Source organism: Leucoraja erinacea, chromosome 2 (genome assembly GCF_028641065.1).
Source record: "Leucoraja erinacea ecotype New England chromosome 2, Leri_hhj_1, whole genome shotgun sequence".
In the NCBI taxonomy this organism is placed as follows: Eukaryota; Metazoa; Chordata; class Chondrichthyes; order Rajiformes; family Rajidae; genus Leucoraja; species Leucoraja erinaceus.
This window is the reverse complement of record NC_073378.1, coordinates 84,499,815-84,527,189: the sequence shown is the minus strand read 5'-3', so window position 1 is coordinate 84,527,189 and position 27,375 is coordinate 84,499,815. Positions and strand designations below refer to the sequence as shown.

Genomic DNA, 27,375 nt, shown 5'->3' with positions numbered 1-27,375 from the left:
GATGTTACACTAACTGGTCTGTAATTCCCCATTCATGTGATTTCATTCATCTTTATAGGAAAAATGCCTTTGGATGCCAGGCCATGAAGTTCTGAAAGTCCCTTACAAAACCTCAAAATCTCTTTTCCATGTAGGATGCTCCATACATTCCATCTCTCTGACCAATTTGTTTCTTGGCTGACTTTGATGTGACATCTGTCAATCACTTTAGGGATTTACTATGTTGTAAATCTATAAAAATACAATCTGAAGATGTACTTAAGTATCTATAATGTATTCAGACGAATAATACATACTGGTGGCCCATTCATAGTATATCTTGGCAGATTTGCAGCCTTGTTTCTTTTCTTATGAAGTATGACTTAATTCTGCTTGGTAGAAACCCAGATTGGCAAGATTACTTCTATCATTAATTTGCGATCTGGGGCAATACTCATGACGGCCACATATTCTCTTGAATCCAGAGTATACCTGAATTTACAATGGGTCCAGTGTATACCTGAACAAGGCAGTGTATGCAACAAATGCTATCAAAACCATATGCAAATTGCTAGCAAGAAAACACTAACAGGATTTGTGATACCTCAGATTAACCAGGACTGATATTTTAACAGGGATATTAATCAGAAAGTCATCTGGTTAAGACTTACAGGTGTGAATTAGTGTTTCACCACTCCAGGAAACAACATAACAATATGATTATTACTGAAATCACGCAACACATAAATTTAAACTGCATATTAAATAGAATTTATGTCACAGAAAGACTATGTTATGGTAGAATTTAGTTCCACAAGAGCCTTCAGCTTGCATACACTTTCTCGCTTGTGCATTTATTTTGTTTCCTCTTAAATGCATTTATAATATGTTTCAACCACTCCCTTTATTTGCAAGTTCTACATTCTGACACAAAAAAAAATCCTACTGAATGTCATACTGGATTTATTGGCGAGTTATCATTCTTATGGACCTTAATTTTTTTTTAATGGCAGCAGTGCAACTTGGAAGTGTGAGATAGAGGATGATTTTTTAGAATCTATGACATGAAGGGCAGGGATTCAGTGCATTTAACTATGAATTGATAAGTTGCTCCAACACTTTAAAAATTGCATAACCCATATTAAGTACAGGTTTGAAAGAATCATACATCGATGATGGCTCTTTAAAATTTGCTGCTTCAACAAGATGAAGTTACTGTAATTATTGAAGTTCATTGTGCACGCATTTTATTTACAACACTTTTTCATAATTGAACTTAGAGCTAAACTATCTCCCCAATTTCTCTCAGCAGAACATAAGAGCATGGCTGACTGAAAGTCACTGAGAGTGGGAAACATGAGTGTTGGTATTTAGATGGGGATACCCCATCAGTAGTTGACGACTGGTGTACATTAATAGGATTTACCCACTTTTCTTTTGCCACATCTTCAGTGTCTTCTCAACTAGATTTCCCATGTTTTCCTTCTGCCCTTATAGTTTAGCGATACCACTTTCACCACCCCTACCCCTTGCCTGGATCTTCCTGTCCCATTGAAACATTTGCAACTTGAAATTATTAGTCCACTATGTCTCTTTACAAAAGTTGTCTGACTTGCTGCATGCTATCAAAATATTTTTTTTATATTCCAGTTTACAGCACAATTATACCAGAATATATTAAAAACATTAACATTCTCTAATCATTTTTTGGCTTTCAAAAACGATTCTTGTTAAATAATTAATTCCCAAGAATGCTTTATTTTGTGCCATATTGCCCCACAATGTATTCAGTTTATATGTTGTGAAGACATGTTGCTTGTGAATGGAAGCTCAACAAACCAGTAATCGTTAATACTATTAGTTACATTCTTGATTTCAACAGTTGTAGTTTTTACTTTATATTTTAGTTTTGCAAAGAATATTCAGGAGACTGTTTGATTGGAAGGCTTGAGTTATAAGAAGAAATTGGATAGACTGGGAGCGTAGAATGCTCATGAGTAACCTTTCAGAGATACGAGGGGTATAGATAAGGTGAATGATCACAACATTTTTCCTCCCAGGATAGAGAGGTCTAAAAATAGCAGGCATAGATTTAAGGCGAGGGGGAAAAAAGAGGACTTAAGGGACAACTTTTTCCCACATGGTGGGGATGTGAAACTGCCATTGGAAATGGTAGAGGGGGTGCAAACACTGGGATAGATTGAGGGGGAAATTAGCAAAATGGGCAAATGGACTAGCTCACGTCGGCAACTGTTTTGGCATGGACAAGCTGAGCCAGAGGGCCCGTCTCTGTGCCGTGTAGCTCAATGACTAAATCATGTCATATGTTATCTTTATAGAGACCAAGCTCCACTTCCTGAAAGCGTTCACTTGCAAAGTTTACACAGTGCATTCAGAAAGTATTCAGAACCCTTCACTTTTTCCACATTTTGTTATGTTACAGCCTTATTCCAAAATGAATTAAATTCTTTTTTATCATCTACACACAACACCCCATAACAAAAAAGCAAAAACAGGTTTAAAAATTTTGGCAAAGTAATTAAAAAGAAATAACCGAAATATCACATTTGCATAAGTATTCAGACCCTTTACCCAGTACTTTGTTGAGGCACGTTTGGCAGCTATTAGCCTCAAGTCTTCTTGGGTATGACGCTACAAGCTTAGCACACCTGCATTTGGGTAATTTCTCCCATTCTTCTCTGCAGATCCTCTCAACCTCTGTCAGGTTGGATGGGGAGTGTCAATGCATAGCTATTTTCAGGTCCAGAAATGTTCGATCAATTTTAAGTCCGGGCTTTGGCTTGCCACTCAAGGACATTCACAGACTTGTCACGGAGCCACTCTTGCGTTGTCTTGGCAGAGTGCTTAGGGTCGTTGTCCTGTTGGAAGGTGAACCTCCGCCCCAGTCTAACGTCCAGAATGCTCTGGAGCAGGTTTTCATCAAGGATCTCTCTGTACTTTGCTCTGTTCATCTTTCCCTCGATCCTGATTAGTCTCCTTGTCGCTGAAAAACATCCCCTCAGCATGATGCTGTCACCACCATGCTTCACCGTAGGTATGATATTGGCCAGGTGATGAGCGATGCCTGGTTTCCTCCAGACGTGATGCTTGGCATTTAGGCCAAAGAGTTCAATCTTGGTTTCATCAGACCAGAGAATCTTGTTTCTCATGCCTTTTGGCAAACTCCAAGTGGGCTGTCGTGTGCCTTTTACTGAAAAGTGGCTTCCGTCTGGCCACTCTACCATAGAGGCTTGATTGGTGAAGTGCTGCAGATATAGTTGTCCTTCTTGAAGGTTCTCCCATCGCCACAGAGGAACTCTGTCAGAGTGACCATCGGGTTCTTGGTCACCTTCGTGACCAAGGCCCTTCTCCCCCGATTGCTCCGTTTGGCCGGGCGGCCAACTCTATGAAGAGTCCTGGTGGTTCCAAAGTTCTTCCATTTAAGAATGACGGAGGCCACTGTGCTCCTCGGGACCTGTTGTTTTATACCCTTCCCCAGATATACGTCTCAACACAATCCTGTCTTGGAGGTCTACGGACAATTCTTTCATCGTCATGGCTTGGGTTTTGCTCTGACATGCACTGTCAACTGTGGGAGCTTATATAGACAGGTGTGCCTTTCCAAATCATGTCCAATCAATTTAATTTACCACTGGTGGACTCCAATCAAGTTGTGGAAACATCTCAAGGTTAATCAATGGAAACAGGATGAACCCAAGCTCGATTTTGAGTGTCATTGCAAAGGCTCTGAATACTTATGTAAATGTGATATTTCTGTTATTTATTGTTAATTACTTTGCAAAAATCTCTAAACACCCGTTTCGCTCTTCATTCTGGGGTATTGTGTGTGGATTGATGATAAAAAATAATAATTTAATCAATTTTAAAATAAGGCTGCAACGTAACAAAATGTGGAAAACGTGAAGGGGTCTGAATACTTTCTGAATGCACTGTATAGAATTGAATAAACTCTTGAACATGGAGGTTAATATAATCCTGTCTACATGTCTCTGTCAGTGACTGCTGTGTGGGAGATTGCAACCTTCACGTTGTCCGCCCTATTTCAACTAATGCAATCAACCTGGCGTGCACAATCAAATAAAACAAGTTGTCCTACATCTTTAAGCTGTGCATGCCATACGCAAAAAGAAGTGACTGCCAATTGAAGAAGTGAAAACACATTTGTTTAAACCTGCCTAAATTAAACTGGATTCTAGATTCGCAGACCCTGTGCTTATCACAACCATTGAAATATTAATTAATAAGCCACTAATCCCCAATTCACAACATAAGGAATTAAGAAAACAGATGATTTATAAAATATCCATTAACATTCTAACAATCTATTTTTTAAATGTATGTGACTTCAAAAATCTCAACCTCAGTGTTGTGGTAACAATCATGGTGGAGGGCAAAAGTTACAGATTTAGATCCTTTTCCAGGAATGTATACACCTAGTTTAAATTGAAGAGGTTATTGCACAAGGAACAATTACCTTTAGGGTGAGGCATTAAATTGAAACCATGTCTTTGCAATAGATGAATAAAATCCTATGCGAAGATCTCCTGCCATCTTTTCACTCGTCAATAAATATTAAGATCACAGATTGCACAGTTGTTACGTAAATGCAGATGGTAGGGCACTGTATGCAAAATTAGCTGTCATGTTTCATAAATCATAATAGTCTGTGATAGTTTAAACCACAAAAGTGTGTAGTGAATATGAAGTGGCTTATAATGTCCAGAGGTTGTGAAAGGCATTATATAAATGAAATTTATTTTGCTCTATGAAAGATAGCTTACCCTTAAGGTTATATTTGGGAGATTGTTACACCGCATTATACTCAACCGTGTAATCAGCCACTTAACTCCTGATTTAACATATCCAATAGAAGGGCAATATCCTCCCAGTTAAAACAAAAACTTAAGCAACTATTTTTGTGCAGTAGATAAACAAGCTGCAGTGATACCTTACATAAATTATACATTAGAATTTAGCTGGTTTTATGAAGAATTAAGGATTGAATTAATAAATAGATATGATAAATAAGCTTTAATTCATGACTTTTCTTCTCCTGCCTCCAAATATGAGAGAAAAAAAAATATATATTTTTTTAACTTCCTCTGCCAATTTATCACAAGATGGAGTGTAGTCCCAGAGGGAATTTGAAGAGAATACCTGCATTCTCTCCGGCACGGTGGTGGGCAGCAGATTAACATACTGACCAATAATTGACAATAAATTTTCAATATCAGCAGCATGCAAATAGATGTTTAACCAAATGAAATCCATCCTCCAGTGCCATACCAAGGGCATGCTGCCAGAGGTGACATGCTGTGGATGATACGCCAAACCTTTTCAGACAATGAGAAATATGCCATGTCATCATCCGAGACATAACAGGGGAGAACTCCAGAGACTGTAAATATTTATTTCCTGACCAGCATCATCAAAACTTTAACGTAATAAAAAGGAACTGCTGACGCTGGTTAATACCAAAGATAGCCACAAAATGCTGGAGTAACTCTGTGGGTCAAGCAGCATCACTGGGGAAAATGAATAGGTAACATTTTGGGTTGGGACCATTCTACAGACTGAGTAAGGGTCCTGACCCAAAATGTCACCTATCCATTTACTGAGTTACTCCAGTATTTTGTGTCTGTCACCAAAACCTTGTTTTTTTGCAGGAGATTGCTGTGCACAAATTGCCTGCCATGTTTCATACATTAAGACAATGACTAGCATCACAGTGAAGCGATTTGAAATGCCTTGATATTGTAAGTGAAGTGATATAAATGCACATTTTCATTGTTTACTCATTTTTACAACTTGAGAAATTAAAGAATAATGTTTTTCTTGAAAAAAGGACTATTCAATAAGGTGACAAGGATAAAACCAAACAATTATATAATCTGGCACAATAGAAGCAACAATGAGCCCCACAAAAAGAATGATACAGCCAAAATACCATATTACCGAAAAGGGGGAAAAAAGCATTCCACGTGGAAAAGAAGACTTTAAAAACAGAAGAGCTGTCAATTCTAATTCTGCAAAATCTGTCAATAATGATCTCCACAAGAAAAAACATTGGTCAGCCCTGCACTACGCTTGCCAGCGGTCAGTTCTGAGTGATTTGTATATCCAAGTAAAGCTAGCCAAGCGTGACACACATGTCACGGTGCAGTCAGATGTATCAGCTAAATTGCCCAGTTGGGCTGCTCCTCTCATCAGTTCTGTCAGTAGTGCTCTCATTTCATATGCACTAACAGTGCATAAATAGTTGCAGCAGGCACTGATGAGGATCACAATTCTGATGGACAGCAAGGTTGGCCTCAAAGCACCCATCAACAGTCAATGAGATGCTGCATCACTGGAGGACGTGGCCAAATCTGCTTGCAATTTGAGAAAACATCTGCCGACAAAGTTATGTAGGGATCACGTGCACCAATGAGCAGAGATGCACTGAACAAATAAAAATTACCAGCAATTACCGGTAGATAATAACTATTGCTGAACTAACACTACTGCTTTAGGATTACAGTAAAATTATTTTGAATTGCAATATGTAAAATATTTTAATGTGGATATTTTAAATTTAAATACTTATGTAGATCACTGATGCTGTCTTCATATTTACATTTCAGCATCTGGAAGTGGATTACTGTATGTGTGCAACTGTGCATGTAGAGATCTCCCTCCTGACCAGGGAAATCCATATTTCAGCATCAGCGCAATTAAGAGTACTAGCTGAATGTAGAGCACACCTAAATTTACAGGTGCAAGCTTGTCTACTGAAATCCTTAAAAAAAACATACATTTTATTGGATCAGGACAGGCGAAGCAACATTTCTTATAATCCTATCCTTAAAGAAGTTCTCTTGCCATTTTCCCATGCAATAATACAGATCATATTCCAGCAATACAAATTAATTTGCCATGTAATAGCAGTTCTTATTCACCTTCCTTTTCGCATGAGACAAAATTATTAATTAACTGGTCACTACAAAATTACAAAAGCAAAGGTTAAATGGTGAAAGGCAAATTCCAGAGATTCGAGGAGACTTCAAAATAAATTCTAGAACTAAAATTACAATGTAAAATAAACAAAACCAAATTGCAGCAGTGAACATTTTAAATCTTTCATAGTTCCTCAGTGACAACGTAAAAAATGAGCATTTTGCCACAAAGCAGCATGACAGCCCTAAGATAGCTTGTAAATATGTGTTGTAGAGAGTTAAATCTATTAAAAAAATAATTAATCTGTTCATTAAATGGGTCCAGTATGGAATATATTTTCAGACATACTTACATTTATATTGTGATAAAGAAATGGTAACTAGCCCTTGAACTGTGGCCAATTTATTGCTATTTTCAGGTCCATTGACCGTTCAATCCTGACCTTGAATATTGTCCGAGCACATTCTTCATAACTAGGTTTATTTCATCCAGATTCCCTGGTTTCCACCCACATCCAACACACAAATACCCTGGTAGGCTGATTATAGCTGAGTGGTATAATCTAGGGCATGTTTTTCACAAATGTGTGAAAGAATAAAATTGGTTTAGTGCCGAATTAGTGTAAATGGGGATGTGAGATGGCTGGCACAGACTCTCTGGGCTTTAAGGCACGCCGCATGACTCTCTGTAACTCTAAAATCAAGGTCAATGTAACCATCTACAGTCCATGGACATGAGTTCCCTTCTACATACAAGGAGTAATTTGAATTCATTCCGTGCATTTATTGTAAAATATTCCAAGGTATTTCACACAGACTAAAGAGAGGGGAAAATAACCTGGAGGGTGACAATGTTTGATGAAATTAGTACGGTCCAAGCAGTAAAGGGCCTGTCCCACCAGCATGCGATTGCATGCGTCTAGCGCGACCAAACGTGGTCGCTTGAGGCATACGGCCTCGTGGGGCCGGTCCTAATTCGAACCGCGGAGGCGTATGGAGTTGTGCAGGGCTGGTCCCGACATCATACTCACCACTCAGCTGGGCAGGAGGCGGGCCGACTGTATTTGGACGTCGCACGGCGTTGGGCGACGTCATCGCGCCACGCCACGCGCTAGGCGTCATCGCGTCACGCCACGCGCTAGGCGTGAAGACACTGCGTACGCCGTCAAGACGCTGCGTACGCCCGTCAAGGCACTGCGTACGGCCTCAATGCGGCTGCAGGCCGATAGGCCGTTGTCGCACGGGATTTTCGGACGGTGCAAGATTTTGGGAGCCCCGCACGATATCGGGACCAGCCTCGCACGCCTCCGCCGATCGAAGTGGGACCGGCCCCGCGAGGCCGTATGCCTCATGCAACCACGTTTGGTCACGCTAGACGCATGCTATCGCATGCTGGTGGGACAGGCCCTTGAGTTCCAGAGTTAAATGCACATGTACCAGATTTGCCAAGCAGGGAGTACTGATAAGTTAGAAGTCAGTTTGAGCAACAAAGATTTCTTAAGTGAAAGGAGGTTACAGAAATGCTGCCAATCAAGGGATTGTTGGGATTGAATGAGGTGGTGATGAACTAAGAATCAATTTGATTTGTGAGCAAAGAGCAAAGTTGGAAACAACAGGCACTAGGGGCGCTGCACTGGCAGCAGCCTCTACCTACAGCCTGTCTGTTATTTCTATCTCTTTTTTAATTTTTAGTTAGTCTAAAGTTTTGTATTGGGGGAAACTAACTTTTCTATGTGGTGGAGGGGGGCAGGGTAAGGGGGAAACCGTTTCCCAGTCTCTTCCTGGCGGGGACGCGACTATTTCTCCGAGTCGCGTCCTCGCCTCCCACCTCGCGGCCTACCAGCTGGATCGGAGCGGCCTTTCCTGCCGGGAACCGGACCAGGGCTGTTACAGCAGCGGCGCAGCGCTGGAGTCACCGCGGAGCGGGCGATGCCTACCCGGGTCGCCGTTTGGAGCTCCAGAGCGTTGGGCCGTTGCTCCAACATCGTGGAGCTCTGGTGCGGAGAGCTTCCAACGCGGGCGGCGCTGAACAACATCGTGGAGTCCTGGGGCACCTTGCAGAGTTTCTCCAGCAGCAGTCTCCACCCGGCGCGGCCTGCGGACTTTGGAAGCCGCCGACTCCAGTAGGAGGGGGCCGACTCTGGTGTCCAAGCCGCTGAGGACGTCCCGCAGCCCTGACGTCGGACTTACAACACCCCGGCGAGCGGTCCTGAACATCGGGCCGCCCGTAGCGGCAACTGCGGAGGGCACAGGGAGGCCCTGACCACGGGGAACAATGGAGGAAGAGACTGACTTTGGTGCCTTCCCACACAGTGGGAAACTTTGATTCTGCTGTGTGGGGATGTTTTATGTCAAACCCTATAGTGTGTTGTGTCCCTTATTTTTAAATTGTATGGCTGTATGGGAATTTCATTTCACTGTGCCATCTGGCACATGTGATGAATATATATCTTGTATCAATTAAATCATCATGTTTGAGGTACAATTAATAGAAATTGGAAATTATCCAGATTACAGTACAATCCAAGCATCATAAATGGTGGGATGGGAGAGGCAAGTGGCAGAACTTTTGAACTGGTTCTTGGCTGCCTACACATGGGGTCTAATATCATACCTTTAACAAACATTGCTGAGTGATAGCAATTGGATGAGACGCGGACCAGAATGGAGGCAGGTTTAAGAGTAAAATGGAAGCCATTCTGGGAATTTTTTGGATGAATTGTAATCTTAATAAACAATTGTCAATTAACATGCAAGGACAATCTTACTCAGCTTGGGCAAGGACTGGATTTAGAGCGAGGTGGCATGGGCAACCATGTCAAGAAAGTTTAATACACCGTGTGCATAGTCTCAGCTGGTGCCATTTGATTAGGCTAAATATTCCAGAGACACTAGTAAAAAATGTTTTAGGAAGATATAAACATGGTGTCACGGGAAACACAAGCACTGATTTATTACTTCAAATTTGTAAATTATCGATACAGAATTTTCAACAATAAATTTTCACTATTTTAAACTGAAATTTTTACTCAATTACGATGAAGCTTGCTGATTAAGTTTTTTGCGAGTTTTGATGCTGCATTAATTGATCATCCACTAAATACTTGCAGTTGTATAGCATCTTTTACACAAAGGCTGTAGGTTTCATATAATGTCTGCCAATTAAATGCTTTTTTTGAAATGCAGTTACCATTAATTGTGATGTAGCTACTAAGAGCTCACATACAGCAATATGGTTCAGACCATACTGTTTTTCAAAACTGATTCTGGCTGAAGAATCAATTTCATCTACATATTGGTGAAGAACTGACCACTTCTTTAAAACTTCTTTATGGAATTTTCATTTCCCAAAATGTTTTTTGTCCAATTGTTGAACACCTCATACAATACAAATTATCTAATCTAGTACAACATTAATGTGCCAGCCGCACACATTGTTCTTCAATCTCTTGTACAGATGTTTAAACAGCAAACTTTGACAGCGCAAGAGTGCCACTATAACAGCTGGCTTCAGAAAATAAACGTGGGAGGAACAGCCTGAATGGTCTGTGTCTCAAAAACACATCAAAAGTGATTTTACTCTAGCCTGTTCTACCTCATTTATCAGGAGTAACAATAGATGCTGTCTGTTCAATCACATTCAAAATAAGTAGCTGGTTGTTCCCTCCATCAAGTAGTTAGCACCTTTGCCGCTACACAAAATATGCTGCTATTTCAGATGACAAAAGTAGAAATCAGCTCAAAACACATCATCATTTAACAATTCAATTTAACAACAATGCACACACCTTCATGTTTTTATTCATAGTATGTAGAAGACTAGGAATAATTTTGAGATGGTGATTTATGGAAATTATGAAAAGTATTGATAAAGGGGGCAAGGCATACTTTACTCATTTCCGTAGTTAGGAAATGTGGAAAAACAAGCACAACTATAATTCAGGGCAGATCTTTCAGGATAGTAGCCAGAGAAACACATATCTATGAGTGCACTTCTCTCCCATAGGGATATTGGGGGGGTAAAAAAAATTGTTTCATGAATACATGAAGATAGGGCATGGTATGAATTACCTGAAAGATCAGTGGAACTGAGAACAAACTCAAGGGGCTGGCCGAATCACCTATTGACGTTTTTCTATCATGTGTCTGTGGTTTAATTTCAAGCAAATTATAACACATCCATGGCGTTGCACCTTAATTTTATTGATACTGTCTCAATTAAAGATCACGACAAGTGTGAGGTATTGGTATATCAAACCAGTGCAGGAATTACAAAGAGATTTAGAAGTTGGGGCACATAGCTCTTTGAAAATGGCATTCAGATAGACATGATGATGCAGGAGATGTTGGCTCGCTGGCTTCATTGGGAAGGAAACACGAAGCGCTGGAGTAACTCAGCGGGTCAGGCAGCATCTCTGGAGAAAAAGGAAGGGCATTTGGTACAAAGGTTGGGACACGATACAGCTGTACAAGTCGTTGGTGAGATCACACTTCGATTACTGTAAGCAGTTTCGATTGCCCAGTTATAGGGAGAGTGTCATTAAGTTGGAAAGAGTGCAGATGTTATTGGGCATGAGTTATAGGGCAAGGATGGATAGAATCAGAGTTATACAGCACATAACTAACTTGGCATTGTGGGCGAGTCCCATATGCCACATTTGGCCCATTGCCCTCCAAACCCTTCAACAACTTTCCCACCACTGATGTCTGCCATACCCTGGCCAATAGTTCTCTGGCTTGTCCTTGCTGCCCCTTTTAAATAAATAATGGTATAACATTAGTCACCCGCTAGTTTTGGAACTTTACCAATGGTTAAATGCGATATTCGTATCTTGGCAAGGACCTTGCAAATACTTTAGTTTTCCTACAAGTTTCAAGGATGTACAGTCAAGCACTGGGGATTTTCTACTCAATGTGCTTTAAAACTGCCAATACCTCCACTTTTGTAATATGTCAAAACCATTTTCTTTGGTGTGTGGGAAGTTGAAGGGTAACTTTTTTCCCCCCCAAGGTAGAAGATTCTAAACGGCTCTATGACTATGAATCGCAGTGGTTGTGTGTTTGTTATGATCCTTCCTATGTCAACAGTTTAATCAATTAAAGGTTAGCAATTCTAACTTGCCAATAGTGGAATTGGTAAAGTAACACAAACGCCTTTATTTGTTTTACCATTAGCATAAAGTCTTGGTTATACCACAAAGAACTGCCATTATTTATTTATTATTATTTATTTTATATTTAATATTATATACTATTAGTATAAGAATACCCTTATTTATATCCGTGGGTTCATGTGACTTCCAGAATGTAGAAGTAAATTAGATGGACCTTGGCCAATTTCCTCTAGTATTTCCTACGTTCCAATAAATTTAGCAGTTTAATATAGTTTGTCCAGATACAGGACTATCATTGATGTAATCAATTAAGATAAGATTATAAGCAAGATCACAGGTGCAGCAATAACATTACAAGTGATGGATCAAAATAGATATTCATAAAACAATAACAAAAAAAATAAGACGATGAATGTGAAATTTGTCGATTTGAACATAATAAATGTAAGTCTTAATATTTTTATTTTTATCTATTTAGTTTATTAATTTATTCATTTGCTATGGATATTCTAAACAAAAAGATCCTGTAATTTAATCAATGCTGTTAAAGAGCCTGGATAAAGGATGAACTCATTGAGCATCACTTGTCATGAATGAAAAACAGAAAAACCATGCCATCTGTTGAACCGTTTTAAGAAATCAGACTTTTTGTTGTTTTTCCTCAGCAAGACTGGGTAAGAACACACCAATGTACTTCAGACTAGTCATTGACTTAGTTTGCAATATTTTTCTAGATAATGGAGACTTATTCCCTGGCCTATCTAAAGAGGCAAATATGTAATCACAGCTGATTTGTATAAACTTAGCCATCAATAATGAACACGTTTCAATAAGCAAAAATGACCTTTCTTCAAAAAGAAATGCATTAAACGTGAACAATGCAGATTTAGAAGAAAACAATAAGTAACTGCAAATGCTGTATACCTGAAATAAAAACAGCTAAACTTTAAATAGCCGAGTTAACATTGCAGGTAAATTAAATTTCAGCAAAACCTTTCAGATCAATATAGCTTCGCTATAAATTGGCCATATAAAAATATGATTTCACATCGTAATCTATCAAATTATGCCAGTCACCAACTTCAGAGTCTGATGTCCTCTATGCAAAATTATGTTTAAAGTTTGATTGGCATGGTTGGTGTTAGGAGCTTAATTCATTTGCGGTGTATCATCTGCCATCAATTATTTACTCAAAAATGCATCTTATTTTGAACAACCCGAGACCACCATTTAGGCCACTATAATCTTTCCAAATTCTGTAATGTTAAAATAGCTTTGCAGATATGGGGACTGCCAATGCAAATGGGTCATAAAGCTACATTTTGAGCTCAACAGCACTGGAAACAGCACGTTACTGCATGGTACTGTTTTGCAAGCATCCAACGTTTTAGCTTTAACAATGTAAATATAAAATAAACTGGATGGAATATAAAATAAACTGGATGTGAAGAAGGAGAATAGAAACATAATAGTCAAAGACTATGAAACTGTAGTGTTTTGAATACTTAAAATTGCATTGATAAAGTCACTTCTACAGTAGTAAGTTCATACAAATGATATAGAATTTTAAATAAGTGTCTATGAAAAATTTGTAAATTTACAATCGTGACAATTTAGTTACAATAAATTAACATTTGCGTATACAAAAGGTTTGTTTGGAATATTAATCTTAAATATTTAAAGCAAATGTAAACATTGTTGCTGCAGCAAAATGACATTTGGCTGAAATTAAGCTCCAAGATTCAATCTAAATGATTTTCAACTAACTGCAGATTTGATTAATTGAAGAATTAATTGAATTGTACATACTTAGTCTTTTGCATCAGAACAAAATAGTCTGATAGAGGTATATTGAATTGAAAGTACCCTCAAAAACAAAGAAAACAATATAATCTATAATTTCTGAAACATTTAAATAGTTTCATGTTCTTTAAGGAATTGCAATTCTGTAAAACCTATGACCCACTGACAATGTGCTCATTGGTACACATTAGAATCCCTCTGTCTCATTACAAAAGCTGAGCTATGTCAGCAAATGAGCACAAGACACAAGCGTTCTTCCTCCTGGGTTTGCAGAAGGGCAAAGAGGATCAAAGGCACTCAGATCAGAGTGAATACAGTGCTAATTAAACAGCAGCAGATGACGAAAAGAACTTGTCACATGTAACACTTGCACTGGGGATGGTCATATTAGCAATGCAGAATGAGCACCATGGTAGGTAACATCGCCAAGTGCGCATTTCTATTCTTTCAATGTACTCGTGACAGTTTCTCTAATTATATGCAATAACAGGCAGAAAAGGATAAAAGTCAGGAAGGTGAAAATCATTCTCCCTTTCTCAGATGCTCAGCCATAGATTTGAAATCATTTCTGTCTGTACACTGTTCAGCTTCCACAAAGGTTAATAGCAATTAAATGCAGCAAACTAGATCAAATGAGAAACAGGTCATGATACTGCTGTACTCATTGTGAACAAAATTCCAAACAATGGAACACTGCAATTTGAAATTAGCCAAGAGCATAAAAGAATTACCACTGAAAAATAAATTCTCATTCATCTTTACTTCAAACCCTTCCAATCAATAATTAGAAATGATTATACAACAATTACATGAAAATAAAAAACAATTAAAAGAACAGACACCAAATATTTGATTAGATATATAAATGGAGATATTAATTTTCATTAATCTACAATAACATTGTGCCCAGCATCTACAACTTAAATCCTTGCCAATACAAATATAACCCTTAGATTTGACTTTCTCAACTTCACAATTTCACAAACAGCCAACACAAAATTCTACTGAAGATTCCCGTGAATCTTTTCTTCTCGGGCAATTACGGGATCAAGAGCGATTTACTTCCACTTTTGTGGGTTCTGAGGTGACTAATGAAGCCAATGTAGAAAGCACACATTTTTCTTACCGATGAGCAGATGGTGGGTGGATGAGTAGCTTTTGAGGTGGTGCAATTTTTCTTCCATTTATTCAAGGCCACTGAGTGCTACTACATTCTTAACATTTTACAACATTCTTAATACCCAGCCCTAATGTTCCTTCAACCTCTGCAGTCATGGGTCATGGAATACAAAGAGGCTTTGTGTACATTTTTGAATAATTCCTTCTGTCTGCCTGGGGTGTAATCTATGCATATGAAAGAGCTCGGAATAATATCCACCAGGTAGGGCAGAACAGCAGTGTAAGCAGTTAAGCAGTAGAGTAGCAGTAGGCACGGTGGCGCAGCAGTAAAGTTGCTGCCTTACAACACCAAAGACACAGGTTCGATCTTGACTACGGGTGCTGTCTCTATGGAACGTGAGTTTCAGAGCTTGCTCCTGACTGCAGGCTCTATTTGTACAGTTTATACATTCTCCCTGGGTGCTTCGGTTTCCTCCCACATTCCAAAGAAGTGCAGATTTGTAGGTTAATTGGCTTCTATAAATTGCCCCTCGTGAGTAGGATAGAACTTGTGTATGGGTGATCACTGGATAGTGCGGTGGGCCGAAGGGACTGTTTCCACACTATAGCTATAAATTAAACTCTAAACTAAACATGTCTGCTTCAGGAATCTGGTGTCAGGCATGTGAGTGACAGAGTCCTCAGTGGAGCCATTGAGAAAAACTAGACGCTCAATTCTGTCAATATTAGCCCGCGAGAGGATAATTACAATGTTTCTCTTATCCTTCCAGTGAATGTGGAAGATTATGCAGTGACAGTGCCTGGTAGTGCCTGCTGTGTAAAGTCCAAGTCTTAGAACGGCAGGGATAACTGCTGACCTGAAGACCTTGAGTTCTGTACTCAGTGTGAGGTTTTGATTTTAAAATACCCTTTTCCTCAATGCACCAAATGTTGTTGATGGTTTATTAAAGATAATGGGGAAATTTCATAATCATTGTGTGCATTTGCTGAGCAATTGGTCTTGAGACATAGGAACTGGTCAATATTTTCTAAGAGTTTGCTATGAACCTTTATTGTTGGAGGATGAAGGTGTACAGGGGTGGAGTCTTGTGGTTGATTTATATGACCCATACACCTTCATACTTCAGCAAACATGTTAATTATAGGTAGAAAAGAACTGCAGATGCTGGTTTAAATCGAAGGTGGACACAAAATGCCGGAGTAACTCAGCGGGACAGGCAGCATCTCTGGAGAGAAGGAATGGGTGATGTTTCGGGTCGAGACTCTTCAGTCTGAAGAAGGGTCTCAACCCGAAACGCACCCATTCCTTCTCTCCAGAGATGCTGCCTGTCCAACTGCGTTGTTCCAGCATTTTGCGTCTACCTTTATGTTAAATATAGGTTGGCACTTTATACAAACATTATTTAATTACTGTAGCATAATTACGAAGGTCTGTGCTCGCTGATCTACACTGGTCCTCAGCTAAGTTACACAGGTCTTCAAACTGGCAGCATTTCTAAATTAACTTTCACATCCCTCTGCAGTCTCGTCTCCCAACTCCTTCCTGTTAACAAGCTCCCTCCTGTCTGCAAACTGAATCAACGCAACAACCCTTTGCAATCTCTGTCGTCCATCCTTCATCCTCCATCCAATTTTCTTTAATACCATTCCTCTCAAAACTCAAGTGGACACGATGGTAAACATATACATTTCTCCACTCACACTACACTAATTTCTCCCTTGCACTTCATTGCGACCCATTGCTACAAACCATCTTCATTTATTATTGGGTTTTAGAATTTAAATTCCTGGCAGAATTTCCATTTCCAAGGCACCAGTAATTCATAGCTTCTTCAGGATGATACTCCAATTCTGCACTAACGTGGACACAAATAGATATGCAAGACTATTTCCTAGGCATTTAATAATCTTTTGACCAATTCCAATTGCTTTTCAGAAAAACATATTAGGTTGTAGAAGGTTTTATTTCTATGTTTTGAAGAACATAGTGTGGAGGGGAGGGGATGGGGGGGGATAGAATCTCATTGAAACCTACCCGATAATGGAAGGCCTAGATAGAGTGGATATGGAAAGGATGTTTCCAGTTATGGGGAGCCTCGAAACAGAGGGCACAGCCTCTGAATAAAATAATGTAACTTTAGAATAGAGATGATGGGGAATTTCTTCAGCCAGAGGGTGGTAAATCTGTAGAAAACGTTGCCACAGATGATTGTGAAGGGTAAGACATTGGGTATTTTTAAAGCAGAGACTGATAGGTTTTTGATTAATAATGGTGTCAAAGATTGCAGGGAGGTCAAGAGAAGGGGCTTGAAAGCCTAGATCAACCATAAGTGAACGACAGTTGACTCAATGGTTCAGCCTAATTCTGCTCCTATGTCTCATGGTCTTAAATCATAAGTTCAATTGTTCAAACAAACCTAATGAGCTTGAGATTTCCTATTGACTCTTTCTATGTTTCTTCAATGCAGCACAATCTTGATACATCCAAAATTACCATCTTCAATGGTTGAAGAAGGCTTCCGACCCGAAACGTCGCCTATTTCCTTCGCTCCATAGATGCTGCCTCACCCGCTGAGTTTCTCCAGCATTTTTGTCTATCTTCAATCTGTACATAACTAAAGCTCTGAACTTGTTATCCTCTGGTTATCACCCCCCTCCCCCATCCTCCCTCCCCTCACACCCCCCGCCCCACACACCCTTCCCCCCACCCTTCCTACCCCCTCCCACACCACTCCCGCCCACATACACCCCCCACGGCCCCCCACCCCCATGCACCCCCTGCACCACCCTCTCCCCCACGCTCTCCCCCACACACCACGCTCTCCCCCCCCACCCTCTCCCCCCACGCACCACTCTTCCCCACCCCCCACAACACCCTCTCCCCCCCCCCTCCCTCCCCACACACACACCCTCCCCCCCCACGCACCACCCTCTCCCCCCACGCACCACCCTCTCCCCCCCACGCACCACCCTCTCCCCCCACGCACCACCCTCTCTCCCCCCACGCACCACCTCTCCCCCCCACGCACCACCCTCTCCCCCACCACCACCCTCCCCCCCACCACTCTCCCCACCTTCTCCCCCAACCACCCTCCCTCGCACCCCCCCCCACCCCCCCACGCACCACCCTCTCCCCCCACACACACCCTCCCTCCCCTCCCCCCTCCCCCCCCCGCCCCCCTTCCCTCACACACATGAAGAGGAGGGGGAGGGAGTGCTGGTGGATATGGGGAAATGAGCCGCACCTGCACAGTTACCGGCTTTGGGTGAGTGGTGGAATATTGCGTTGGGGGAACGGTTGAGTGGAGGAATATTGCGTTGTGGAATGGGTTGCGTTGGGGGACCAAGCCTCCCGTGTGACTGGGACCCAACGGGTCCCACTGCGTCAAGTGTTCATTAAAACTTCAAAACTCTTCTTAAAGTCTAGTTTCAAAGTTCACAAATTCATGTTGTAGGAGCAGAATTAGGCCATTCGGCCCATCAAGTCTACATCACCATTCGATCATGGCTGATCTATCTTTCCCTCTCAACCCCATTCTCCTGCCTTCTCCCCATTTTGTTTGTTCAAATTTCTGTTGAAAACTCATCAACCTGAAATGCCAACTACTGCACTCTCCACACTGTGTTTGTTATGATTCCCACATCAATATATTTTAACGGAGAGTTAAATGACCCTTATACAAACATAAACATTTGGTATTATTTTGCAAATGATGCCCACTAGAGACACAGTATCTTAAGGTAGAGATGGCAATGAAGTACATTTAATTCTGTGCATTTACCAGAGGTGAAAAATACTTGGTTTGATTGCAAAACCTTCCACTGTTCATTTTGAAATGCAGCATAATATATGTATGAATATTTCTGTGATAGACATAATGTTGGAGTAACTCAGAGGGATAGGCAGCATCTCTGGCGAGTAGGAATGGGTGATGTTTCAGATTGAGACCCTGCCTTAGACTGTCAGGGTAAAGGGGAACTAGAGAAATGGAAGGGTAAGGCGTGAAAACGACAGATCAAAACAGACAATGCTAAAGGAAATGTCGAATGGTCCATTGTTATCCGAGGGGAAGGTGACAACGAGACATACCATCAGTAAAATTAATCAGAAGGATAGGAATATTTCTGCATCGTGAAATTGAAATACTGCTATAATTATTACAATTAAAAGATAAACATGAAAAAGGGGTATTTTATGAGTCAATGAAATACACTTATATCATGTAAGTATGAAAGGAATTCATTGCCTTCAGTATTCAGATGATTGTTGCACAAGTTGTATTATTCGCATTACTCGCATTTACTTATAATTTTGGTTGTGAGAAAACTTATTTCTGACACTCAATTGTACAACGAGTAAACTTTGTTGCTGAACTACAGGTGGCTCGAAATAATGACATGTCAAAGCCTTTTTTTTGCAACAAACTGAATATAATTTTCTTTAAAAGCAAATGAAAATCAATTAGAACTTGCATTAATAAGCTCTTCAGGGTCCTCAAGGCCATCTGGCCGACTGAAGTTACGAGAGGGTTGGCTGCAGACCACGGCACTCTCCGATCCCCATGGGTGGATTCCTGCAGGTACTTTATGGATCTCATCAGAATAAAGTGTTGCAGCTGCTGCATCTAAACCTAAGCATAAGGAAAACGTGTCAATTTGTTCAGTGACAAAAATGGCTGACATTTTAGTGGTACCTCATTGATCAATAATTTCATGTTGATCTGTCTTCATATACCAAGAGGATGTATCAGATTAATAACACCAACCTCTTCCAGGCTCGGCATAAGGATTTCCAAATAGTAGTCCAGGATGTTTAATGGGCACCAGGGGAGGGTCCAAAGAATATGGATTTGGATATTGAAGTATTTCCTGATCATCTTGGTGTTTTGAATTTTGTAAAATGACCTCTTCAGGGACTCTTTCTCCATCATGCCTGCTCACCTCTTGTGAAAATTCCTGCAAAACAGAGAATGCAGTTAGTGGTGGAATAATGTATACATTGAGAGCCAAAAATAAATAAGATTAACAAAGCTATAAATATTTGTTATACAGCTATGTTTTGTCCAGAAAATAACATATCAAAATTAGGTAATCTACTTGTTTTCGGTAACTTTATTATAAATCAAAAAGATATTTCAGTTACAGTGCTTAGGAAAAAAATATGTAATTTTACAAAGTTTCATCATAATTCATGCCATCAGATTTTAAATAATCCTTATTACATAGTATAAATACCATGAGATTTTTGATCAACTGAGATTATATATTTTACCAGTGCATTACACCTTGTATTCTTGTCTTTCTTCAGTTTTATACTGAACTAGACTAAGTGGGACCCGTTGGGTCCCTGTCACATGGGCGGCCTGGTCCCCCAACGCAACCCGTTCCCCAATGCAATATTCTACCACTCACCCGTTCCTCCAATGCAACCCTTCCCCAATATTGCACCACTCACTCTTAGCCCCCAACTGCCCAGGCACGGCTGATTTCCCCTCATCCCCAGAACTCCCTCCCCCCCTTCACCCTTCCTCTTCTTTCTCCTCCATGGTATTGTGACATCACACAATGGAATGTGCTGCAACATCACGCGGGGGAGGCGGGGCTGGGGCTGGAGCAAAGGCATATGTAAATGAATCAATTCCGGTTGGACACCTGTGAGCATTGGGCATTGTGACATCACACGATGGAATGTTCACCAACATTCTATGGGTGAGAGCTGTTTGATTTTTTTTAACATTTTGAAATTTTTGGGGGGGAAGGATTTTAATAAAAATGTGTACATAAAAACGACAAAATTTAATGAGGAGTTGATTTGCGAATGTAAAAGTGAAAATCTCTACCGAAATGGAAAAAATCTCGGAGTTTCTGCGTGTGGTTTTGGAATCAAAGGAATCAAAGGCCAAAAAATCTAATCTGAAAAAATATCTGAAAATCGAATCGGACATACACCCAACGGGTCTGCACTTGGTCTAGTATACTTATAAAAGTCTGGTGTGTGTGGTGTGTGTGGGGCGTATGTATTTTCGCGAAAACGGTGCCCAATAAATAGCGCAAACATTTTTGCAGAACCTTACTCAACTTTTTTTCTGTCGTTGATTTAATAAGTTTCCTTCAGATTTGATGTTATCTTTCACAAGTTATTGATATTTAAAGTTTTAAAAAGCCAACTTCGAAAATAATAACTGCTTTTGAGGGAGACTCTTCCAGCAGCTTCCAGTGATGATGTCACAATGGCATCTCACAGTTGTCCAATCACAATAGGATCTTTCACACAAGCTGCCGTGAAGATTCCGAAAACCGAAAATGGCATCACAATGTGATCTCTGCTATCAATACCCAAGCTATGAGAGCGTTTTTACATTATTGTAAGGAGAGGGACGTAGTGGGGGATATTTAAGTTTTAAAGTGACATTTAAAAGTTGGATTTCTTCAAATGTACACTGGCAGTTAGGCAGTTATGACATCACAATTCCCTACTGGCTACAATGTTTCTATCCCAGAACACCGAGTCCGTCACAGCAAATGTCCTTCAGAGAAATAATCTGCAAATAATCTGCCAGCCTAACCCAGCACAGCAAAGTTTAATAATTAGATTTGGATAACAAAAGATGGCCTTGTCAGTGGCACCTACATCACATTAAATCTTGGTGCAATTGCATTATTTTTAAAGTTTAAAATGACCTGCACAGTTGGGGACTATGGGTGAGTGGCAGAATATTGTATTGGGGGAACAGGTTGCATTGGGGGAACGGGTGAGTGGTGGGATCTTACGTTGGGGAATGAGTTGCATTGGGGGACCAGGCCTCCCCTGCGGGGGGTTATGGGTGAGTGGTGGATTATTGCGGTGGGGGACGGGGCCCAACGGGTCCCACTTGGTCTAGTTATATAATGAAAATCAGAAAAAAGAGCGGATACATTTGAAACACGTGCCTTCTTCAGCTCTTCCAGCATTTCTTTCTCTTTATCAATTTTTGTCAATTTTGCTTTGAGTTCCTGTATTTCCTGCTCTTTCTCTAAGAGTAAAACCTGGAAGAAACAGTTGGACAGCAAGAAATTATATTGCTTTTACTTTCATTAAAATATTACTCAATGATAGGAATGGTGCTGTGTTTATGACTGTACTTGTATCTGCCGTAATGTGTACAACAGAACAGTGCAGCCCAGAAAAAGCAAACATGCCATACACCTTCTTTACCATCATCTACTTGTGTTATCTCTTTCAGGGAGCCATGGACTTGCATGCCAAGGACCCTCAATATTTCAATGTTTGTTAGGGTCCTATTATATACGTATACTTTCTCCTTACATTTGACCCCACAAAGTGCAACACCTTATACTTGACCACATTAAACTTCACCTGCCATTTCTCTGCCCATATGTCCAACTGAGTGCCATGCCAAATTAAACATAGTGAGAAAGTGATTATTAATGAGGTCAAGAGTCAAGAGTGTTTTATTGTCATATGTGCCGGACGGGACAATGAAATTCTTACTTGCTGCAGAACAACAGAAGTCCAGCAGGCAGGAGAAATACAGGTAGTATGGAAGAGAAGTGAAACTACGTTTATTTTAATAGAAGAAGCTTCAAATATGGATATGGATCAGCTCATGGGATTTTTATATTTAACCTATTATGAAAGTGATGTTGAGAGATAAGCTGGATTGGCAGTTCAATAATCAATAGACAATAGGTGCAGGAGTAGGCCATTCGGCCCTTCGAGCCAGCACCGCCATTCAATGTGATCATGGCTGATCATCCACAATCAGTACCCCGTTACTGCCTTCTCACCATATCCCATGACTCTGCTATCTTTAAGAGCCTTATCAAGCTCTCTCTTGAAAGTATCCAGAGAACCGGCCTTCACAGCCCTCTGAAGCAGAGAATTCCACAGACTCACAACTCTTTGTGAAAAATTGTTTCCTCATCTCAGTTCTAAATGCCTTACCCCTTATTCTTAAACTGTGGCCCCTGGTTCTGAACTCCCCCAACATCGGGAACAAGTTTCCTGCCTCTAGCGTGTCCAAACCTTTAATAATCTTATATGTTTCAATAAGATCCCCTCTCGTCCTTCTAAACTCCAGAGTATACAAGCCCAGCCGCTCCATGTGAACCCACGCTGCACTCCCACAATAGCAATAATGTCCTTCCTCAAGTTAGGGGACACAATACTCCAGGTACGGTCTCACTGGGACACCATACAACTGCAAAAGGACATCTTTGCTCCTATACTCAACTCCTCTTGTTATGAAGGCAAACATGCCATTCGCTTTCTTCACTGCCTGCTGTACCTGCATGTTTACTTTTATAGACCACCAGATCCCGTTGCACTTCCCCTTTTCCCAACTTGACACCATTTAGATAATAATCTGCCTTCCTGTTTTTGCTACCAAAGTGGATAACCTCACATTTATCCACATTAAACTGCATCTGCCATGCATCTGCCCACTCACCCAAATTGTCCAAGTCACCCTGCATTCTCGTAGCATCCTCCTCACAGTTCACACTGCCACCCAGCTTTGTGTCATCTGCAAAATTGCTAATGTTACTTTGAATCCCTTCATCTAAATCATTGATGTATATTTTAAATAGCTGCGGTCCCAGCATCGAGCCTTGCCGTACCCCACTAGTCACTGCCTGTAATTCTGAAAGGGACCTGTTCATCGCTACCCTTTGTTTCCTGTCTGCCAACCAATTTTCTATCCATGTCAGCACTCTACCCCCAATACCATGTGCCCTAATTTTGCCCACTAATCTCCTATGTGGGACCTTATCAAATGCATTCTGAAAGTCCAGGTACACTACCATTCACTGGTTCTCCCTTATCCATTTTCCTAGTTACATCCTCAAAAAATTCCAGAAGATTAGACTCGGACCGATCCTGTGACATATCCAATTGTGCCACTATTTCATCTTTTATGATTGACTGCAGCATCTTCCCTACCACCGATGTTCAGCTAACTGGTCTGCCTGTGTACTATATATTGGTGAGACCAAGCGCAGACTGGGTGATCATTTCGCTGACATCTTCACTCAGTCCGTCTTTGCCTACGCAATCTCACGGTTGTCAAACACTTTAACTCTTCTTCCCATTCCCATACTGACCTTGCTGCCCCTGGGCCGCCTCCATTGTCAGATTGAGGCCAAATGCAAATTGGACGAACACCACCTGATTTTTCGCTTGGGCTTTATCGCTTGTAAATCCAGCGGTATTAATTTTGATTTCTATACCTTTAATAACCTCTCCGTTCATCCCCCACTCCTAGTCGTCATGTTAGTATCACTGTCCGTATGTATCCCACAGCCAACAATGGACCATTGTGAGCTCCACCCTTCCTTGATCATTGTTACTTTTTGCATATCTTTCATTCATTTGTTCCTTGTACCTTCTATTAGCTCATTTCCAAGGTCTCGATCCAAAATGAAACCTATTACTTTTCTCCAACGATGTTGCCTGACCCGCTGAGTTACTCCAGTACTTTGTGTATTTTAGAATATTTCGGAATGCATGGTGAATATTGGAAAATTGGATTTTGTCCAAATCAATCTATTTCTGAACCCAATTATTTATATTATACAAAAGTCACATCTGTTCTTCAAAGTATACATAACTTAAGGTTAAAAAAAGAAAATAAATGGTGTGCAAGAAATGTTCTGTGTGATCTTATACAAATAAGAGATTTGTCAGAATTAATCTGGAGCACTTCTATGCATGTGTCGTTTTTTAAATAATCTTGACCAGAGATCTGTACAAATTCTTTACTTTGAACAGTGCCTAATTTGCATGTAATTAAGGAGCAATTTATTCAGCAAATTAAAATTCTCCAGAAATCTTTTAAACAAAACCACAATAATTTTTTGAGTTTTGAGATGGAATTTTTAATGAATTACACCAGTGTGCAGCATTTTGATGGTATTGTTAAACAAACCCAGTTATTTGAGACTTCTTCTAAAAAGGGAGTTTGCAAGAAAACCAGCAGCGAGAAAATTTGTGAATATTTCAAATGCAACTATCTAAGTAATTTACACTGGATATTAGATCACAAAGAGGAATTATTGGGAAATTCCCAGAAGAATTGTGAGTAAATATCTTGATGATTATGAGCATGTCTTAAGCAATATAAATGCAAAAGCACAATCCATTAAGTGCTGAAAAATAAAGTATGATAAGTGCTCTAATTTGTTTTGAATCATAGCATGCAGAAAATTAATTGAAATTGGCAAGTATCTATATTGAAAGACATCAATTGAAAATTTCCATAATGTGCTGTTAAAAACACTAATTCAAGCTGCATCTGTATAATCCACATCAGGCTTTCAGCTAAAATGATTTCAAATCTTGTGTCAATCCAGTTAAAATGCAGTACAAACTATTGTAAATGTTAGTTTGCATTGGATTAGTTTTTAATCCTGGATCATATTAATGAGTTTCCAGAGCATGCAAACAATTTTCTACACCGTGAGTGTTGTGAAACGGGAAACAATGAAAATTATTTATTTTAAAAGTGCATCGACTTCAGCTGTAAGACCTTTTGTAAAGACATATTTAAAAACTGAAGTGATCACGAGGAAATAAATGAATCCAGAAAATGGTCAGGCAAAAGTGTTATTTAAATTTCTAATATCCCTTTAGAACCAAACATCCTCGACCAGTTATTTTTTGCAAGTTCCTGACAGACGTCATCAAAATTACACCCCGTCGCCCCCAGTTGAGGACTTCAACTTGAGGATCATTGCTATCTTTTTCCAAAACTATCTTGAAAACAATAGAATTATGGTCACTTGTCCCAGGGTGCCCTCCCCCCCACCCACCTCTGACACATCAATGCCCTGTTCAACCTCTTTTCCTATGAGTTGATCAAGTGTAGCTCCTTCTCTGGATGGACCATCTAATTATTGATTCAGTAAACTTTCACAACACATGTAATTAATTTTGTTCTATCTAATCCTTCTAGCACTAACACAGTCCTAGTCAATATTAGGAGAATTAAAATAACCCTTTTAGAACCCTTTTATTCCTAAACTTACCAGTGATTTTGTTCTGCTTGTTCCTCTAATTACTGACTATTGGGAGTCTTTTATAATGCCATCAATGTGATTAAAGGGATATGTGTTTCCTATTTCTATATTCGACCTGAATATTCCCCCCCATGATATCCTCTGTTGTGATGTTCCTAAACAATGGTGCAACTTTCCCACCTATCTTACCTCCACTTCTCACAGTGGAAGCTTCAATACCCTGGGTAAAAAGACCCTAATAGGACTTATCTGCAGGCCCCCAAACAGTAGCCTGGATATAGGGTGCAAGTTGAATCAAGAGTTAAAATTGACATGTTGTAAAGGTAATGCTGCGGTTGTTATGGGAGATTTCAACATGCAGGTAGACAGGGAAAATCAGGTTGGTACTGGACCCCAAGAAAGGGAGTTTGTGGAGTGCCTCCGTGATGGATTCTTCGAGCAGCTTGTATTGGAGCCTACCAGGGAGAATGCAATTCTGGATTTAGTGTTGTGTAATGAACCGGATTTGATAAGGGAATTTGAGGTAAAGGAGCCATTAGGAGGTAGTGACCATAATACAATTTGAGAGGGAGAAGGGTAAATCGGAGGTGTCAGTGTTGGGGACTATGGAGCCATGAGGGAGGAGCTGTCCAAAGTTGACTGGAAAGATTTCCTAGCAGGGATGACAGTGGAACAACAATGGCAGGTATTTCTGGGAATAATACAGAAGGTGCAGGATCAGTTCATTCCAAAGAGGAAGAAAGATTCCAAGGGGAGTAAGGGGCGACCGTGGCTGACAAGGGAAGTCAGGGACAGTATAAAAATAAAAGAGAAGTGCAACATAGCAAAGATGAGCGGGAAGCAAGAGGATTGGTCAGTGGATATTTAAGGCAGAGACAGATAGATTCTTGATTAGTACAGGTGTCAGAGTTTATGGGGAGAAGGCAGGAGAATGGGGGTTACGAGGGAGAGATAGATCAGCCATGATTGAATGGCGGAGTAGAAGATAGGCCGAATCGCCTAATTCTCCTCCTATTACTTTTGATCTTATGTAGAATTTAGAACAATTCATCAACTCTATTGACAATTTTCATCTTTGTTCCCTATCACTTTTGAATCATTTACAGCCTGGTTAACAAAAGTTGGAAGATACCCATGTTAAAGAATACCATATGATACTTTTTTTCTCTGATTTAATCATTGCTGAATGGTTTTACCTTGTACTGAAGATCGTCCGCAGCTTCTCGCTTTAGGTCGTTGTTTATTTTTAACTGCTGCTTCAATTTTTCTTTTACATGAGCCAGTTCTTCAGCAAAAGCTTGACTTCTTTCACTCTCTTCCTGAGGATGAATTAGACAAAATTAGTCAGTAAAGAAGAACATTTACATCTTATTTCATTTCTCATTTTA

The 27,375-nt window shown here is 40.2% G+C and overlaps 1 protein-coding gene across 2 annotated transcripts in view; it reads right to left on the bottom strand.

Moving 5' to 3' along the window:
* tax1bp1b (Tax1 (human T-cell leukemia virus type I) binding protein 1b) overlaps positions 1-27,375 on the bottom strand; it is a 97,478-nt gene that overhangs the window by 5,339 nt on the left and 64,764 nt on the right. The window contains exons 13-16 of one of the 2 annotated variants that reach the window (XM_055659915.1): positions 27,184-27,306; positions 21,902-21,997; positions 19,738-19,927; positions 19,445-19,602 (exon numbers count right to left, since the gene is read on the bottom strand). In XM_055659915.1, the coding sequence (XP_055515890.1) occupies positions 19,445-19,602; positions 19,738-19,927; positions 21,902-21,997; positions 27,184-27,306 (567 nt within the window). The remainder of the gene's footprint in view (positions 1-19,444; positions 19,603-19,737; positions 19,928-21,901; positions 21,998-27,183; positions 27,307-27,375) is intronic. The other variant, XM_055659924.1, reaches the window with a different exon arrangement.